The sequence below is a fragment of the Neophocaena asiaeorientalis genome, unplaced genomic scaffold, assembly GCF_003031525.2.
Source record: "Neophocaena asiaeorientalis asiaeorientalis breed wild unplaced genomic scaffold, Neophocaena_asiaeorientalis_V1.1 scaffold443, whole genome shotgun sequence".
NCBI lineage: Eukaryota > Metazoa > Chordata > Mammalia > Artiodactyla > Phocoenidae > Neophocaena > Neophocaena asiaeorientalis.
Window position 1 is genome coordinate 336,649 of NW_020171808.1, and position 20,188 is coordinate 356,836.

Genomic DNA, 20,188 nt, shown 5'->3' on the forward strand with positions numbered 1-20,188 from the left:
GTGAGAGGCCCGCGTACCGCAAAAAAAAAAAAAAAAATCAGAGTCCTTAAAAGATCATAGGTTGGTACAACTGACTGAATCTTCCAAAGTCACCACACGAGGACAGAAAACAGGAATCAGAACTCACAGTCTAAGGATTCTGAAGGACACGGCCAGCTACCGTTTCTGAAACCAGCTACCGATGAACAGCAAGCTTTCCACTGACCTCCTTGCCACACTGGCGTGAACCCCCATCATCTTCAGGGGGCTTTTACTACTAAGTCAGTGTCAGGCTGACCCAAAGAGCCTTTCAACCCTGGGCAACCATCAAGGATGCTGAGAACAGCAGTTAGGGAAGCAGCAGGGGTCCCTGGCGTGCAGACCTCAGCCAGTACTTACAGCCCCTTTACAATAGAGTCGAAGCTGTCCTGAAGGGGTTCGCACAATTACAGACATTCTTTTTCTGTCGCTGTAGGGTAAAAACAAAAAGGAAAGAAAACTGTCATGGGTCTGTTTTATAGGACCACATCCTGTGATTAAACACCAAACAACCCAAAAGGTGGTCTGGCTGGCCCCCAAATGGCCAGGCTCCATCTTCCCTACCTCTGCCCTCAAAGTCAGACTTTAATTGTGTATCTCCTACTCTTTTGCATAAACCTATTCCTTTCCCTGCCGTGGAAACTCACTAGCACAGCTCTTGATAGAAGAAGAGACAGAAATGTAGAACTTGAGCGCTTTACTCTGTGTCTAATTTGCTCCTGACAATACTGTGTCCACGTACTTTTATTTCACAGCTCAAAAATGTTCAGTTACCTGCCCAGTAAGTAGCAAAGTGCAAGATTCAGTATAAACCCATTCCACTCAAAAGCATCTCATCGTATCTTCTTTTGACTGAAGTGGAAAGAAACGATGAATTCCGAGGACCTCCCGATTTAGCGCAGAGGTCCCTTGATGGCTCCCTCCCCAGCCGCAGCCCCAAGCACATGCACGGGCACCTCCTTCCTCATCTTTCAAAGGGACCTGCCCTCAGTCACTGACTCATTTCTCGCCCATCTGTAGATATACAGGAAGTCCCCTCCATACGAATGAGTTCCCTTCTGAGAGAGCGCATTCGTAAGTCCGATGAAGTTAGCCTAGGTACCTGACTAACACGATCGGCTACACAGTACCACACTGTAATGGGTTTATAATACTTTTCACACAAGTAATACATAAAAAACAAACAAAAAATAAAGAAAACATTTTAAATCTTACAGACACGAGCTAACTCACTGGACGTGTGAATGCACGTTTGTGTCTTCGAAAGTTCACAGCTTGAAGTTTGTAAATAGGGGACTTACTGTGTGTATATGTGGACAGAGAGACAGATAGATAGAGAGGGACAGTTTATTTCAAGTGCACAAAAGAGAAACATACCTAGAAAACTCCAGGACATTAAGGATTCCAAATGTCTCCTCCTGTCCCATCTAGAGGAAGAAAAACAGGCTTTTACCTGAAGTGCAAAGTATTAAAATCTCAAAACAACCAGCTCCCCAATCATAAACCTCTCTATCCATGCCTCTCCCCAATCCCTCCCCTCCTGTTCCCTACCTCTCTCCCTCTCCCTCCCTCCATCCATCCCCCTGCAGACACCTTCCACCAAGTACTGTCTTCCCCGTCAGTCTGGTGGGACCATAGCTCCCCCTTCTGGTGGAAGCGTCTCCTTTTCCTCCAGCGGGAGTGGCTGTCATAGTAGCTCATGACAGAGTAACTTCCAAGACATACAAATAAGGGACACAAGCTACACAGGTCCATCTGAGACCTGGGGCCAGTTCTGCTTCCGAATCCAGAATTTTACACATCTCGCAGAAGTACGTGCACACCGTATGCCACTACATCCCCAGGGGGCCCAGGCACTACACCCTGTAATACAACACACTGGTTTCCTGCAGCAAGATGCACGGCTATCCCCACCAAGTGAGATTCATAAAGAACAGAAGTGGCTCCACGGAAGTTCCATTAGGTTTCCCTACCAAATGTCCACACCCCAAATTTAGGGGGAAAAGCGTGGAATTCAAAACTTTTTCAATTTTGGATTTAGAAACAAAGGAGTATAACTGCACCAGATTTTAGGGCAATTCATCAAATGCCTTTTCTCTTCGGGTTCTTCAAAGTTGGAACGTCAATATTCTTAATTGGGCTTCCCTGGTGGCGCAGTGCTTGGGAGTCCGCCTGCCGATGCAGGGGACACGGGTTCGTGCCCCGGTCCGGGAAGATCGCGCATGCCGCGGAGCGGCTGGGCCCGTGAGCCATGGCCGCTGAGCCTGCGCGTCCGGAGCCTGTGCTCCGCAACGGGAGAGGCCACAACAGTGAGAGGCCCGCGTACCGCAAAAAAAAAAAAATTCTTAATTTTTCTCCAGAAGATTCCAGATTATGTGTGCAAAATTTGTAAACTTTTTAATCGAATCTGCCCTTTCCCTTGTCCCCTAGGTCTGAGAGAAATAATAACTGAAGGAACACACAGATCCCCAAGTGTGTGGCTGACACACACAAAGCACTGGGAAGTCACACGTCCCCTCCACAATGCCCCGTCCCTTCACTTCCTAAAACACAATGAATGGGCCACTTAACCCAGCCCCCGTCAGCATTTACCCCCTCTCTCTGCAAGCCCCAGTTCCCTTTCCCCTCAGCCTGGCCCAGCTTTGCCAGGTCCCCGTCCAGAGGGTCACCACTGCCACCCCCTCGGCACCCGTGCCGTGACCGCCGGGAGCCCACCGCCTCTGTGCCGATGTCACATCAACACCCTCACGGCCCCCACAGACCGAATGATGATCCGTAAAGCCACTTCGTTTTTTTTTTTTTTTTTTGGCCATGAGGCATGTGGGATCTTAGCTCCCTGACCAGGGATCGAACCCGCTCCCCCTGCATTGGAGGCAAAGTCTTAACCACCGGACCGCCAGGGAAGTCCCAAGACACTTCTTGTAAGTAGCAGGTAACCACCTCGAGGACTTGTGGGATGAGGATACCCCGGTATTCACAGTTGAATAGGATTTAAAGTTACTGTTACTTATAAATCTTATCTAATCCCATGGTCTATTTACTCCATCGCCCCTCCCAATCCCCATGGCTGCACTGCGGAGAAACACAGCAGTACCCACACACCTGAAACCTGGCCGTGAAGGCTAAAATCTCCTCAAACTGGAGGTGAAGACGACACCACTGGTGAGAAGCTTCCACGAAGGAAACTATATTGTCAGTACATTGTCCCAACTTGTAGCGACTGTACGCTTCCCTAAGCTAAATTCCCTGTGTTGGCTGAAATCAAGCTCAAATAAACATGCTCTGATCTCTGTACTCTGTAAAAAAGAAACTGAAAATGCCGAGAAATGGGCGCCCTGTACACGGTACGATACTTTTTAGGTTTTGCACGTAAGGAAAAGAAAGAACAGACTGCCGCCAGGCCAGGAACAACATTGAGTTATTACACCGGATGGAAGCGAACTTCAAATGCCTTCAAGAGATCCAGGGATTTAAGGATGCAGAGCGCCAAGAGCTGTAAAAACCCGCGAGTCCTCCCCAGATTGAGGGTGGGAACAGCACAGGGGCGAGCAGGCGGGGACTTGCCCGGAGGCGCTCATCCACCCAGACAGCAGTGAGCAGGGCCCCTCCAACTGCTCAACACAGAGAACGCCCATCCCACCTACCCACCCGTGTCCCTGCTGCCACCCCAAGGATCCCTATTTGACCTTATTCCCGATTCAAACTTTCTCTTCTCCCCAGCTTTCTCCCTCTGGCTCCTTGAGAGGGAAACTCAAAAAAATCATAAAATAAACGTCTTGATTTCAGGGGGGAAAAACCCATATTAAAAAAAGAAAAAAAAAAGATCTTAAGTGCCAACTCCCTCCTCTGCCAGCCCAGGAGACCAGAGCCAGTGACCGAGGGCTTCAGGGAGACAGACGCAGACCCACCCCCGAGGACAGGAGGCTGTGGAGCTTTTCCCAACAACTACGGGGCCCAGAGCAGGCTTCCCGCATTCTTTACCGTACGTTACTCCACATCAGTGGGTGAAAGACTGTAGACGGCGCCTTTAAGAAAGATGACGCAGAAACAACACACAACACTGAGGCGACAGAACCACACGACATGTTCTCAACACACCTAGCTTCTCACAGAGAAACAACAAACAAAAAACTCAGCTCTCATACGCGCAATAGGTGTGCTATTTCTAACATACAGTCTTCCAAAAAGCGGGTGACCCAGAGCGTCCGGCGGTGCCCTGGGGTGTCACTTACGGCCTCTATGATGACAGAGTAGGGCGTTCTGGCTGTGAAGACGAAGCCCAGCTTTCGAGCCCCTTTCACCAAAGCAGCTTCATCTGTCAATAAAGAATTGATGAGGCATTGACTAGTCTCTGGGAATGACAGGATTCTGTTTAGCACGTGTTATCTTTCACGTGAACGAGATCCACACCAGCGACAGAGGCCTGGCCTTTCGTGCAGTAAAGACCAAGGATCTAGAAGGCGCTCACTTACTCTCCCCCAACCAGGACCCTGAAAGGAGCGCTTCCATCAGAGGAGAAGCCACGGACCTGGAACTAGTCCCCCCCGGGCACTCTGCAGCCAGCGTGAGACCAGGGGCACACAGTGGGGGCTTTGCGGGGCCGCATCACCTCCCAACACCCAGGTCCCCAGAGAGGGGGGCAGCAGGGCACACCCAGCCAAGAGGCCTCACCTGGGGAGGAGGCCTGGTAGATGATGTTATCTCTGTCCTTCTCGGGGACCACGGTGTGGCACACGGCCAGGAGGGTGAGGAACTCCTGGATGCAGGGGGCTGTGGGCTGCAAACGGGAGCCGAGGTCACCCGACTGTCGGGACACCACTGACGTACACCAGAGTCAGGCTCAAGGCACCTTCCCACTTAGAACCCCAGACGCCTTCCTGCTCCCATGAGAACAGAGGTCGGAAGCCCCAGCGTGGACCCCAGGTGCCCCAGGACCCAGCACCTGCTCGCCATCTGGCCCATCTCCTGCCACTCGCCCCCCACAAGCCTGAACCCTCCACCAGCCACTCTGTCTACAGCGCTTCAAACTGAGCTCGCCCCTTCCCGCTGGCCCATGGCCGTCCTCCACCTGCTGTCAGCCAGTCCCTCTCTTCGCGCATCCTCGGGGCTTCAGTTTACCAGTTGCTTCATCGAGGAGCCTGTTAACACCCCGTCTTGGAATGCGGTCTCTTCCCCTACTACCTGGCAAGGTGTCTGATGTAAACTAGGCCCTTAAACTGTCTGCTAAGTGAATGGGTCTCTTATTTGATCAGTTTGCTGTTTCACAGTCTAAACTGTTCGCTGCTGTTCCTAAGACAACACTGGGATTCCGTGGGACTAGCTCTTCTCACCTCCTCTGCTGCTTTAGCACCTAGTGATCTATGGCAGCAAAACAAACTTCGGGAAACTAGACTCGGAGCCATCTGCAAGCCTGTCTGTCACCCTGCACTTTCTCCTTGCCCCTCCACCATCCCAACGCAAACAGACCATTTCAGTCGCCCACCCGCATTATTACCCTCAACCTAAATACTATTGGAGGATGCTTGAGTCCTCTTTCAGAAAGCAAGTCCTCACGGGGTGCTTGTTTCTTTGACAACCTTAATGAAAACTACTCTTCTCCAGAGACGGTTCTTCTGAGATGTTGTTCCTTCCTCTGTTTGCTCTACCCTAGTAGCTGCGTCTACCTCTAAGATCAAATACAGGAAAGGACAGTATCAGTGTCTGTGACCATGACCCAGAGCACGGCCTTCAGCAGCATGCTCTGGGAGGTCTGGGACCACTTTGTCAGAATCACCAGGGCTGAGGCCCTGCATCCCAGGGCCTGGGAAAGTCTTAGCACTGCTGGGAAAGTTTTAGCATCAACAAATACGGACTAACTGAAATAGCGAAAAGGAGGCTTCCTCACTGAAAATTCAGAGAAAGTTTTAAGTATATCTATCTCTTCACAAAAGTTGGGAAAGATAAAGTTTTAATGTCGCTTGAGTTTACCTACTTTTAAAACTAAAATGTTTTTCAGAAAAGAGTCATATTAGGTCTAATTTACACAGGTTAAACTGGTTATGAAATGCTTTGATCATTGAATACTTTTCTAAGTTGGTGTTTTTCAGAATAGCCTTTAGAACAAAAATGAATTCAGAGGAACCGGCAATAAATCCTGGTCTGTTACAATAGTTCAGAATGTGACGTCACACTTAAGAAGTGAGCAGACCAAGGAGGTCCTGACTCTCACTTCTACATCTGTTTGCCAGGTAACTCTTGGCCAAGTCAATCTTTCTGTGCAACTTCCCATCGCCTCTCTGGGGTGACTCGGGTGCTAAAGGAAATATACTTCAAATGCCTAGCACATAGCAGGATGCTATAAATGCTACGTGTTGCTATATCTTACTTTTGTTTCCTAAATTATCCTAGCCAAAGGATACCGTAATTACTTTGCAAAATACACGACGTCTTATATTCACAACTGTGAAGAACTAGTATTGCAGAAACCTTACAAAGCAAAAGAAATCTGAAATGTTAGAGGATTCGATGGTAGGACCCATCTGGATCGTGATGTGCTACTTTATAACTTCACCACGTATTTAATTTGGCTTTAAGTTATGCGAAGTGTTCACCACGAAATGATCACATCCCTAAAGCACTAACACTATGTAAGCGAGGTCACATCTCTTCCCCAGACTCTAACTTTCAAGACATTACACACATACATAAATGAAACTGCATCACACGTTATTCAAAGTCCGAGAAGCGTGTGTATATGTTAACCCCAATCTCCTATCACTTTGCCCCGTGTTTCCTCTTTGGTAACCATAAATTTGATTTCGAGATCTGTGCGTCTGCTTCTGTTTTGTAAATAAGTTCATGTGTATCGTTTATTAGATTCCACATGTAAGTGGCACCATACGCTATGTCTTTCTTTGTCTGACTTACTTCACTTACTATGATAATCCCTACACACTACTATATATAAAAAAGATAACTAACAAGGACCTACTGTATAGCACAGGGAACTCATTACTCTGTAATAACCTCCATGGGAAAAGAATCTGAAAAAGAGTGGATCTATGTATATGTGTAACTGATACATTGCTGTACATCTGAAACTAACATAACATATTGTAAATCCAGAATACAGTATACGCCAATAAACATATAAAAATAAAAAATCCAGTGTTCTCCAATAAACATATAAAATAAAATAAAGTTCTAGAAGCAAACGGCAGCCTTACGTGATGATCCTCAATGTTCTTCAGGAGTCTGGGGTCATCAAAGTCACACGAGTCACTAGGCGGAGGCGGTATCCGGCTGAAGAGAGAACAGAAGATACTTACTCAGCTCAAAAGTTCCTTCAAGATAACACACACCTAGTAAGAGTCTGTCCTCAGGAAGAACCACACCTAAAAAGCGTTTAACTCTGTATTAAACTTTTCAAGATTTGAAATACTCGCTATGATTTCAAACCTCAAGGCAGTAAATCTTTAACCCGACTATAAACAAAATACAGATGGTCCCTGACTTACGATGTTTCGACTTAACAATTCTTCAACTTTACGATGGTGTGAAACTGATACGCATTCAGTAGAAGCCGTACTTCGAACTTTGAATTCTCATCTTTCCCCAGGCTGGCGACACGTGGGACAACCCTCTCTCGTGATGCCGGGCGACACGCGCAGCCCCAGTCAGCCCCACCGTCACGAGGGAGAACGAGCCATACACGTACAACCACGCTGGACCCAGACAGCCACTCTGCTTTTCATTTGCAGTACAGTATACCATAAATTACACAAGATATTCAATGCCTTACTATGAAATGGGCTGATACTGCCCAACGGTGGGCTAACGTTAAGTGTTCTGAGCACGCTGTACGTAGGCTGTCCTAAGCTGTGATGTTTGGTAGCTTTGGGGTATTAAATGCACTTTTGAATTCTGATCTTTTCAACTTATGATGGGCTCGTCAGGACATAACTCCATTGTAAATGGAGGAGGATCTGTAGTTACAAGGAGAAGAAAGAGATGCAAGGATGAACACCATGACTTTATCATTTCTGTTGGCCCCTGCATCTACCACGGAGAACTCCCCAGAGTGCCTGCTCCAAGCATGTAAAACAGGAGGAATTGTGGCAATGTATCTATGCAGCCATTCGTGGCCAGAGCTTGTATGTGAAAGAGAAAAAGGGGGCAAATAATTACAAAAAAGGAAACGTGACGTGATGGCTCCACGCCGTCACACTGACGAGACGCGAAGGGCTGAGTACGCTCCCTTCTTCGCCCCTTCCAGAAACCCTGTCTTCAGGACAAAGACAAGGGAAGACAAGATGACAGCAGAGCTGATGTCAAGCGGAATGCTGAAGAGATAGATATCAGAGTTTAGTGCAGCAGAGAAAACAGAAACCAACAGCTTGCAAGGGGAAGCACCTAAAATGCAAGCTGCTGCCCCCAGCAGGACCCTGGTGAAAGCTGAGGACGCGGCAGCACGAGGTACCTGTGAGACAAAGGGAAGGTGGAAGACAGGACAGGCTCCAAGTCCACCTGACCAAGACTGAGTCTGTGAGAAACCTCCCTCATCCCAGGCAGCCAGGCACCTGAACCCTCTGCCCCCAGAACGAAATGAAGGTCTATCCTCCAGAGAGCCTAAACCAGAGGAGCCCTGGACCCAGAAACACTGAGCGCACAGGTGGATAGGATACAGCATCCTCCCTAAACCGGAGTTTTAAGTGAAACACTGTAGACATTGAAAGGTATGATCAACAACCCTCTGTCTCCACTCAGTTCCCATAACAGCTTCAGCCAGATTTACAGCCCTTGGCAGGAAACTGGAGAGGTCTTCTTGCAAGAAGATGACTGATCGGCTCAAAAGAAAGACACACAGATGCTAACATCAGAGATCCTCTAATAAAACAGTCCTGGCTGTCCCCCCTACATACATGGTCCCAGCAATCAGCTTTCTTAGTGTAAAAATCTTAAAACCTTAGCAGACAACACCACTAGTCTTAAAGGAAATGCAAATCAAAACCACAATTCACAGCCACTGGGATGGCTATTATATACCTAAAAAAGACAAACGCGATACCGCTTCACAGCCACGGGGATGGCTACTATATATATGAAAGACAATCAGAAATTAACAAGTGTTATGAGGACGTGGGAAAACTGTGCATTACCAGCAGGAATGTAAAATGGTAGAACTGCTATGAAAAATAGTTTGGTGGTTCCTCAAACAGTTAGACATGGAATTACCACATGAACCAGCAATCCCACTTTCAGGCATAATCCCAAAATATATAAGAGCAGAAACTCAGATACGTGTACATCAATGTTCATAGAAGCGTTTTTCACAATAGCCAAAAGATGGAAATAACCCAAATGCCCATCAACAGATGAATTAATAAACAAAATGTGGTATATACACATATGGAATATTACTCAGCCTTTAAAATAAATGAAATTCTGATACATGCTACAACATGTATGGTACAACCTTGAAGACATTATGCTAAGAAGTGGAAAGTGAGTGGATATATCAGACCGATAGCTGGATATTTTTGTTAAAACCTTGTAGTACCACTGGGCTTTTAAAACCATATTCATGTTTCCATTTTATTCTGGTTCTCTCTTAAAATAACATATGCAACTTTTATTTTCAAAATATTCAAGTGAGAAGTGCCAACATAAAATTGTTCCAAAGCCTTTCCCACTAAAGTGTCAAGAACTGCTAAAATCTACTTACCAGAAATCATCTGATGATGGTTCCCTTGTCAATTCTGGAAAATGACTGACAGAGAGAGAGAAACAGAATGGTTACAAAACTGTGATCAAAAACACAGATATTCACACAAAGAACAAGCTCCAGCATAGATCATACGTTAGGCCCCGAACAAGTCTTAGTAAATTCAAGAAGACTGAAATACCAAGCATCTTTTCCTACCACAAGGGTATGAAACTGGAACTCAATCACCAAAAACTGGAAGACTCACAAATACGTGTAGACTGGACAACATGTGACTGAGCAACCAATGGATCCATGAAGAAATCAAACATATAATCAAAAACTACCTAGAGACACATGAAAATGGAAATACAACATACCAAAACTTACAGGATGCAGCAAAAGCAGTTCTGAGAAGTCCATAGCCATAAATGCCTACCTCAAGAAACAAAAAAAAATCTCAAATAAACAACCTAACATTATACCTAAAAGAACTAGAAAAGAACAAATGAAACTCAAAGTTAGAAGGAAGGAAATAAAGATTAAAGCAGAAATAAATCAAATAGAGACTCAAAAGTCAATAGAAAAAAAAAAAAACTATGAAACTAAAAGCTGGTTCTTCAAAAGATAAAGTTAAGAACACTTGGGACTTCCCTAGTGGCTCAGTGGATAAGAATCCACCTGCCAATGCAGGGGACACAGGTTCGAGCCCTGGTCCAGGAAGATCCCACATGCTGCGGAGCAACTAAGCCCATGTGCCACAACTGCTGAGCCTGCACTCTAGAGCCCGCAAGGCCTAGAGTCCAAGCTCCACAACAGGAGAAGCCACAGCAATGAGAAGCCTGCGCACTGCAACGAAGAGTAGCCCCCGCTCACCACAACTAGAGAAAGCCCACGTGCAGCCACGAAGACCCAGTGCAGCCAAAAATAAATAAATAAATTCATATATAAAAAAGAAAAAGGTAAGAAACCTTTAGCTAGACTCACCAAGAAAAAAAAGAGGCCTCAATCAGAAATGAAAGAGAAGACATTACAACCGACATCACAGAAATAATAGGATCATAAGAGACTACTATGAACAATTATATGCCAACAAGTTTGACAGCCTAGAAGAAACAAATTCCTAGCAATATACAACCTACCAAGACTGAATCATGAAGAAACAGAAAACCTGAACATACTGATTACTAGTAAAGGATTGAATCAGTAATCAAAAACCTCCCAACAAAAGTCTGGGACCAGAAGCCTTCACTAGCGAATTCTACCAAACATTCAAAGAGAATTAATACCATTTTCAACCTCTTCCAAAAAATAGAAGAGGGGGAAACACTTCCAGTTCATTTTACAAGGCCAGCATTGCCCCAATACCAGAAAGACCACCACAAGAAAAGAAAACTACAGGTCAATATCCCTGAAGAACATAGACACAAAAATCCTCAGCAAGATATGAGCAAATCAAATTCAACAATACACTGAAAGGATCATCATACACAATGATCAAGTGGGATTTATTCCAGGGATGCAAGATTGATTTCATATCTGCAAATCAGTATGACAACACCACATTAACTAAATGAAGGATAAAATCATAATCACCTCAACAGATGCAGAAAAATCATCTGATAAAATTCAACATTCATATATGATTAAAAAAAAACTCTCAGCAAAATGGGTACAGAGGGAATGTACCCCAATATAATAAAGACCATATATGACAAGCCCACAGTTAACATCATACTCAACAGTGAAAAACTGAAAGATTTTCCTCTAAGATCAGGAACAAGACAAAGATGCCCACTCTCGTATTCTTTTTTCAACATGGTATTAGAAGTCCTAGCCAGAGCAATTAGGCAAGAAAAAGAAGTAAAAGGCATCTAAATAGGAAAGAAGAAGTAAAACTGTCACTATTTGCAGATGACATGATATTATATATAGAAAATCCTAAAAGATTCCACCAACAATCTGTTAGAACTAAACAAATTCAGTAAAGTTGCAGGATACAAAATCAATATACAAAAATCTGTTGCATTTCTATATATTAATAAAGAATTAACAGAGAGAACTTTTTTTTTTTAAAATCCCATTTACGGGGCTTCCCTGGTGGAGCAGTGGTTAAGGATCTGCTTGCCAATGCAAGGGACACGGGTTCGAACCCTGGTCCGGGAAGATCCCACATGCCGCGGAGCAACTAAGCCCGTGTGCCACAACTACTGAGCCTGCGCTCTAGAGCCTGAGAGCCACAACTACTGAAGCCTGTGCGCCTAGAGCCTGTGTTCCTCAACAAGAGAAGCCACCACAATGAGAAGCCCACACACTGCAACTAAGAGTAGCCACCTCTCCCTGCAAGTAGAGAAAGCCAGTGTGTAGCAACAAAGACCCAATGCAGCCAAAAATAAAAATTAAAAAATAGAAATTTTTTAAAAGTCCCATTTACAACTGCATCAAAAAAAAAAAAATACCTAGGAATAAATTCAACCAAGGAGATTAAAGACCTATACACTGAAAACTGTAATACGTTAAGTTTTAAAAGACACAAGTAAATGGAAAGATATTCCATGCTCATGGATTGTAAGAATTAATAATGCTAAAACGTCCACACTATCCAAATCAATCTACAGACTCAATGCAATCCGCATCAAAATTCCAGTGGCACTTTTCACAGAAACAGAATAAACAATCCTAAAATTTATCCAGACCCACAAAAGAGGCCGATTTGCCAAAACAATCTTGAGAAATAAGAACATAGCTGGATGCATCACGTGCCCTAATTTAAAACTATATTACAGAGCTATAGTAGTCCAAACAGTATGGTACTGGAATAACAACAGATACACAGATCTATGCAACAGAACAGTGAGCCCAGAAACAAACCCGTGCATATATGATCAATTAATTTATGACAAAGGAGCCAAGAATATACAATGGGAAAGGAGAGTCTCTTCAATAAATGGTGTTGGGAAAACTGGACAACCACATGCAAAAGAATGAAATTGTACTATTATCTTACACCATACACAAAAACTAACTCAGAATGGATTAAAGACTTGAATGTAAGAGCTGAAACCGTCAAACTCCTAGAAGAATACATAGGTGATAAGCTCCTTGATATTGGTCTTGGCGATGAGTTTTTGGATCTGACACCAAAAGCGAAGTAAAAATAAAGAAATGGGACCACATCAAACTAAAAAGCTTCTGCACAGCACAGGAAACCATCAACAAAATGAAAAGGCAACCCACCAAACAGGAGAAAATATTTGCTCCCATTATAAATTAGAAATTATAAAGCTGATAAGGGGTTAATATCTAAAATACATAAAGAACTCATACAACTCAATAGCAAAAAAAAAAATCCAATTTAAAAATAGGCAGAGGCTCTGAATAGACATTTTTCCAAAGAACATATACAGCAGGCCAACAGGTATGTGAAAAGGTGCTCAACATCACTGATCATCAGGGAAATTCAAATCAAAACCTCACATCTGTTAGAATGGCTATTACCAAAAAAAAACAAGAAATAAATGTTGACAAGGATGTGGAGAAAAGAGAACCCTTGTGCACTGTTGGTGGGAATGTAAATTGGGACAGCCACCATGGAAAACAGTATGGCGCTTCCTCAAAAATTAAAAATAGAACTTTCATATGACCCACCAATTCTACTTCTGGGTATATATCTGAAGAAAACAGAAACAGTATCTCTAAAAGATAGCTATGCACCCCCATGTCCATTGCAGCATTATTTACAATAGCCAAGACATGGGAACAACCTGAGTGTCCATCGATGAGTGAATGAATAAAGAAAATGGTACATATGCAATGGAATACTATTCAGCCATAAAAAAGAATGAAACCTTGCCATTTTCAACAACATGGATGGACCCTGAGGGCATTAAGCTAAGGAAATAAGTCAGACAGAGAAAGACAAATACTGTATGATTCCACTTATATGTAGAATCTAAACAAAACAAAACAAGCTCACTTATATGTAGAATCTAAAAACAACAACCACCAAGCTCAAAGATAAAGAAAACAGATTGGTAATTGCCAGGTGCAGGGATAGGGGGTGGGTGAAATGGGTGAAGGGGGTCAAAAGGTACAGACTTCCAGATATAAAATAAATAAGGCATGAGGATGTAACATACAGCATTGTGACTATAGTTAATAATGTTCTATTACAGGGACTTCCCTGGTGGCACAGTGGTTAAGAATCCACCTGCCAACACAGGGGTCATGGGTTCGAGCCCTGGTCCGAGCAGATCCCACATGCTGTGGAGCAACTAAGCCCATGTGCCACAACTATTGAGCCTGCGCTCTAGAGCCCATGAGCCACAACTACTGAGCCCGTGAGCCACCACTACTGAAGCCCTTTGCCGAGAGCCCGTGCTCTGCAACAAGAGAAGCCACCGCAACGAGAAGCCCATGCACTGCCATGAAGAGTCGCCCCCGCTCGCTTCAACTAGAGAAAGCCTGCGCACGGCAACAAAGACCCAATGCAGCCAAAAATAAATACATACATACATTTATAATTTTTTTTAAAAAAACTGTTTAATTTTTTTTAAATGCTCTATTGCAAACTTGAAAATTGCCAGGAGGGTAAATCTTAAAAATTCCATCACAAGAAAAAAAAGAATTTCTAATTATGTATGCTGACAAGTTAACTAGATTTACTGTGGTGATTGTTTTGCAATAGACACAAACATCAAATCATTATGTTGTACACCTAAAACTAATATAACTTTACATGTCTATTATACCTCAATTAAAAAACAATGGCGTTCAGATCAAAACATGAGTAAGAAATGTATAATTAGATTAGAAATATAAATTTATAGATTCCTTGAGATTTCTCACTAGGTTAGTATTTGCAGGAATAAATCATGTTTTAACTGGTCTAAATTGGGACCCATTCAGTTTTAAACACTGTCAGCAGTAATTTCACATCTACATCCCTTATAAATGTCCTTTCAAAGTATCAGAAAGTCAAGGTATTTGACTAAGCAGCTAAAAATAAACTTATTTTGTTGGAAGAATACAAATAAAATTTTCAGAAAGTGATCAGGACACTCACCCATAGGTTACCCCAGCAATGCTACACTTCTTGAAGTTCATGATATTGCATGTAAGAGTTCCAGTTTTGTCAGAAAACAGGTATTTTACCTAAATCAGAGAAAAGGAAAAAACATACACCAAGAATGTAAGACACCAACAAATGAAGTCTTTTCTTCTGTGTTTTTCAAAATCTGTATTAGTTTTCAAAGGTAAATTCCCTTAAGCGAGCAAAATATATTTTATAATTATATATATGTTATACGTAATAATTATGTATTATTAAAAAATTAATATACTTTAATGCTTAGGCCACTTAAAAACCATTTCAATAACCAATTCTAGAGTCCAATTGTGTGGAAATGTACAAAGGAGGCTTCAGTAACAGCTCTGGATCCATTTCAGATCCGTAAGAACCAAGTCCTGCCACTAGGCATCTCAATGACACTTATACAGAATTCGTTCTTGTGTCCAATATGTCAAGACAACAAGCTCAGACTTTGGCAACCACGATATATTTCTTTCTCAGAATCCATCCCCTAGTTGGGCTAAGAAGACCTATCCTGAAACAGCACGGAACAAACACGAAGCCTCTCGATCACGATCACAGTGAGGTTACGTGAAGGCAGCTTGGAACTGCTACAGATGATATAACTTTCCAAGGCACGAAGTTTCACACATATAACACACTAAGCTCTCAATATACAAAGGTGAAAAGAGAAATTCCTGTGGAGGTTAATAAGCAAACCATTTTGACATGATTAACTGACTGCAAAAGAGATGAACCCAAATGCACGTGTGCTGTGTGAGTTTTGTCCTCCCGGGTGGATGCTGTGAGAGGGAGGGGGAGAAAGGACTCAGGACCACAAAGGAAGAGAGTCCAGGTCAGGTTCTGGATACTAAGCAGCCATGTGGGCTCGGGAAAAGTCACCTCACCCTACTTGGACTCAATTTCCATATCTATGAAATAAAAGTTTTGGCCAGAAGATAAGTAACATCATTCTATGTGTAACTTTCTGGGAAATTACATCATGGATTGGTGAGCGGGAGTCATCAACAGAATTGTCTCCAGGAAAGATTCCAGTTTCTCAGGGATTTTCTAAAGAGGGGTCATGATCGCGGCAAGATGTGAGGGAGACTCCAGTGATCCCCAAGAACTGTTCTAGGGAAGCCACATTGCACTGTTTTGTAGAAGAGGGATTAATAACGTGAAGTGTGTACTGTACTTTTTCTTACTGATACAATATAAGCAAATACACTGAGAATTATTTTTAAAGCAAGTCAAGGCCCTTTAAGTAAAGAAAGGTTATTAATGATCCTAAAGAAGTCAAACAGTACCTAGAAATATGAAATCAGTACACTATGGGTAATGAATGCTTTAACTATAAATAATAAGTGTTTATATAAGTTTTATATGCAGTAAGTCTAGGGGTACAAAAAGCTCAGTAGGATCAGCCTTCCAAGAAGCAGTATTTCTTTCTGCCTCTTTCTTAAAAAATTTAAAGATGATATCAAAATATTTAAAAAGGACATTTTATAATAAGGAATTATTAGCATTTTCTATCCTTGTGTCTACTGGACACTAAGTTATCCTTTAAGTTCCAACTCAAAACTAACTCCCCCATGAAAACTTTCCCTATTCCCAATTGGGATGAACTATTTCATCCTGGGTGCTTGAGTATGTTGAATCCTTCAATCATCCAGGTCCAGTTCAACGGCAACTGAGAACAGAGTCATACTGAGCACTGTGCTAAAATGACAGAGGCGACCAAAGACCGTGTCTCAGGCACGTCCACACCTTCGAATGGGCTCAAAAGCCCCAAGATGGAAATGGACATATATTACTACCACACCTCTTACTTTACTGTATTTATGTTTGGAAAAATTGTTATGGAAACATTGAAGAGAGATAAATTAACTTTCCTGGAAGTCTGGAGAAGGCTTCAAACAGGAAGTAAATTTCACCTGCTACATATACCGCACTCACCTCCTGGGTTTGTTGGGAGGTTCACATAAGATTTATAAAATGAAATTATAATCTGTAATTGCAATGCATTCAAAAGAGGTATTCCTTGCAGTGATTTCAACAGAAGATGAAGACATAATGCATCAGTAAAGGCAGCAGGGGTTTAAGGGTGATGGTGGGAAAGAAACCGGTTCCCTGAAATGTTCCAGAGATAAAACCTGGAACACGTGAGAGACTGTATGGACTTATGTCCTTCAAATCAGCCCCCACATATTCTGTACGATTACCCAATATCCGAGGATCTTAACCATTATTTTCCCTTTACTTGCCCCTGATTAACAATTTTAAGAGTCCAAAGTAATGTTGCGCTGTATTTTTTGCACTAATTTGTCACAGAAACCTTCCAGCTTATAAGATATACCCATGCCTCAAAAAGTAAGTCAAAATCAGTTAACATTTGTGTTTAATAGTACCTCCAAGTACTACAGAGCTCTTTTAGACATCAAAACCACCTTTATGGAGAATTATTTTTGCAAAATCTCTCCATGGTTCTTCCAACATTTGTCTGCCACCGTGTTCATACACCGTCCCCAAAGAGGCTCTCACCTGCCCAAGCTCTTCATTAAGGTTTGATGTCCTGGCCATGGCAGGAGTGTCATTTCCTAGATAATACATATCTGTGTCCTGAAAGAGAGAAGGGGGTGGTGCACTTCAGAAATTATCTACCATCGATTCCTCATTTAGATTAAGAAGAAACTAAAAACATATAACTCAATATAAATGTTAGTTTTTCATCTGGGGGTGAAAATACAGTGTCTATTAGTGGAGAGAAACACTGAGATACAGAAGAAAGCACGGTATTTATTTCCATCTAGATGATTTGGCTTCAAGGTGATCATCTCCTGACCTAGACTAACTCACACTTCTGAGTTTAGCAAACGCCTCATTCACAGGACTGTTGTGAAGCTCAAATAAAAAACGCACATCAAAGTGTCTGGTCTCCAAACACTGGCTGCTGAGGTCTGGTGCTTAATGGCCATGGCAGTTCCTTGAAAATTCCACCTCGACTCTTGCAATAGAAGCCAAATTTACTGCCACCATGAATTTTGACAGATAGGGGACACATAAGTAGACACACTTAAGAGAACGTTACTTCAGCACTAAGGAGAATTTAAAGCATGGACAGCTGCAGCCACTTCATCCCCCGTCACCAGGAGACAGGCACCTGCTACACGTTCTGCTCCATTTCTCCACTGATTCTCCTCAGAGCCCCTGCCCTGCCCACCTCACAGCCCAAGAAGACAAGACATTAGGTGACTAGTCACAGATACCACTGGCTCAGGGACACCCTTGCCCATTCTCTAGGCAGTTAAACTCCCAGACTGAATCGTAATTAACAACGTTCTTCCTTTTCTGGGAGCTCAATTCCATCACTGAGGCTCCAAGAGGGTATTAGGAAGTGGCAGCTGACACGTCCCCAGCACCTCAGCTTCCAGCCAGGTGTGATACTCACCCAGTTTATGAAGAGGGCTTGTGTGTACTTCACAACCTCGAGGGTCACCAGTAGACTGATGGGAATCAGGTTGTTGTACAAGATGATGAATGTCAACAAGTTATATCCAAAATTGTCTGAGCTCGTGTCTGTGGAAGAAAACCAGAATATCTGAATAGCTTAGTCTCTGTTCAGTTTCCTTGTACTTTATGATGTTGGAATTTTTCTGAAAGATGTTCACAAAAAGGTTTTGGCTTAAGTATACATTTAGAGATTCAAGTTAAAATAGTTACTGAGCACCTACTCTGTGGCATGAACTGTGGATACAAAGACCGTGATGCCACAATTCCTTCCAACAGAGAGCTGGCTTCCCAGAGGAGGCTGTGGGGTAGCGGGGTGAGCAGAGGCAAGCATCCCCGCAATGTGACCGTGCAGCAGGGCACAAGGACTAACAAGGCCTTCACGGGGCACTGAGGAAACCGAGGCACGAGGGTGTTGACGCGGAGGCCCGGTCACTGAAGGCCACCCAGAAGAACAGAGGCTTCAGACTAGTCCTGGAGGATAGAGAGACGTGAGCTAACTAAAAAGGATGCAGAAAAAAGGACAGGGGGCTTCCCTGGTGTCGCAGGGGTTAAGAATCCACCTGCCAGGGCTTCCCTGGTGGCGCAGAGGTTGAGAGTCCGCTTGCCGATGCAGGGGACGCGGGTTCGTGCCCCGGTGTGGGAAGATCCCACATGCCCTGGAGCGGCTGGGCCCGTGAGCCATGGCCACTGAGCCTGCGCGTCCGGAGCCTGTGCTCCGCAATGGGAGAGACCACAGCAGTGAGAGGCCCGCGTACCACACACACACAAAAAGAGAATCTGCCTGCCAAAGCAGGGGACATGGGTTCGAGCCCTGGTCTGGGAAGATCTCACATGCCATGGAGCAACTAAGCCTGTGCACCACAACTCCTGAGCCCACGAGCCACAACTACTGAGCCCTCGTATCACAACCATTGAAGCCTGTGTGCCTAGAGCCCAGGCTCTGCAACAAGAGAAGCCACCGCAATGAGAAGCCCACGCACCGCTGACAGGGTAGCCCCTGCTCGCCGCAACTAGAGAAAAGCCCGTACGCAGCAACGAAGACCCAACACAGCCAAAAATTAAAATTAATTAAAAAAGAAAAGAGGACAGGCATTTGACGTGGTTGTGAGGAATACCTACAACCTCACTAAGGTAGGAGCATACTGGGGACACACCCAAGAATTGGTCAAATTCTCCTGTGTGAACAGGCAAAACGGGTGAAAAAAGGGAGGCAGACGAGAAGCCTGGAGCCTATTTATGGAACATAAGAGAAGGAATGTCTTGATGGAACACGGTCTCTACAGGATAGAATCCAAAGCAGAGGCAGGAGGAGGGACCAGGAGAGGGTAAAGAGGTACAAGGTCTGTGAACATCGACGGGGAAAGTTCTCTGAACTGAAGTCAAAGCTCTGGCAATGATGAAGCAAATGCGAAGTCTGATGGCTTTTACCAGAGCTACTCAGAATTTACCTTAAAATAACAAGGCACGGACTCCCCTGGTGGCACAGTGGTTAAGAATCCACCTGCCAATGCAGGGGACACAGGTTCAATCCCTGGTCTGAGAAGACCCCACATGTCACAGAGCAACTAATCCTGTGCGCCACAACTACTGAGCCCACATGCCACAACTACAGAGCCTGCACACCACAACTACTGAAGCCCATGCACCTAGAGCCCGTGCTCTGCAACAAGAGAAGCCACCGCAATGAGAAGCCCGCACACAGCAACAAAGACCCAACACAGCCAAAAATAAATAAAATAAAATAATTTTTTTTAATAAGATAACAAGGCACAAAGCATTATGAATGGGGCCAAAAATAAATAAATTAATTAATTCTTCCACTGTAAATCACACGCCCTGTACTGGAGTTTGACATTATCTGAGCAATTTAAATAACAGTTTCCACAAAGCCTGTATACCAGTAT

At 43.8% G+C, this 20,188-nt stretch overlaps 1 protein-coding gene across 1 annotated transcript in view; it reads right to left on the bottom strand.

Annotated features, from left to right (window-relative positions):
• ATP8A2 (ATPase phospholipid transporting 8A2) overlaps positions 1–20,188 on the bottom strand; it is a 391,847-nt gene that overhangs the window by 323,900 nt on the left and 47,759 nt on the right. Inside the window, exons 11-19 of the mRNA XM_024753564.1 lie at positions 18,223–18,350; positions 17,316–17,393; positions 14,766–14,854; positions 9,722–9,766; positions 7,224–7,299; positions 4,690–4,795; positions 4,251–4,333; positions 1,396–1,445; positions 379–448 (exon numbers count right to left, since the gene is read on the bottom strand). Of these exons, the coding sequence (XP_024609332.1) occupies positions 379–448; positions 1,396–1,445; positions 4,251–4,333; positions 4,690–4,795; positions 7,224–7,299; positions 9,722–9,766; positions 14,766–14,854; positions 17,316–17,393; positions 18,223–18,350 (725 nt within the window). The remainder of the gene's footprint in view (positions 1–378; positions 449–1,395; positions 1,446–4,250; positions 4,334–4,689; positions 4,796–7,223; positions 7,300–9,721; positions 9,767–14,765; positions 14,855–17,315; positions 17,394–18,222; positions 18,351–20,188) is intronic.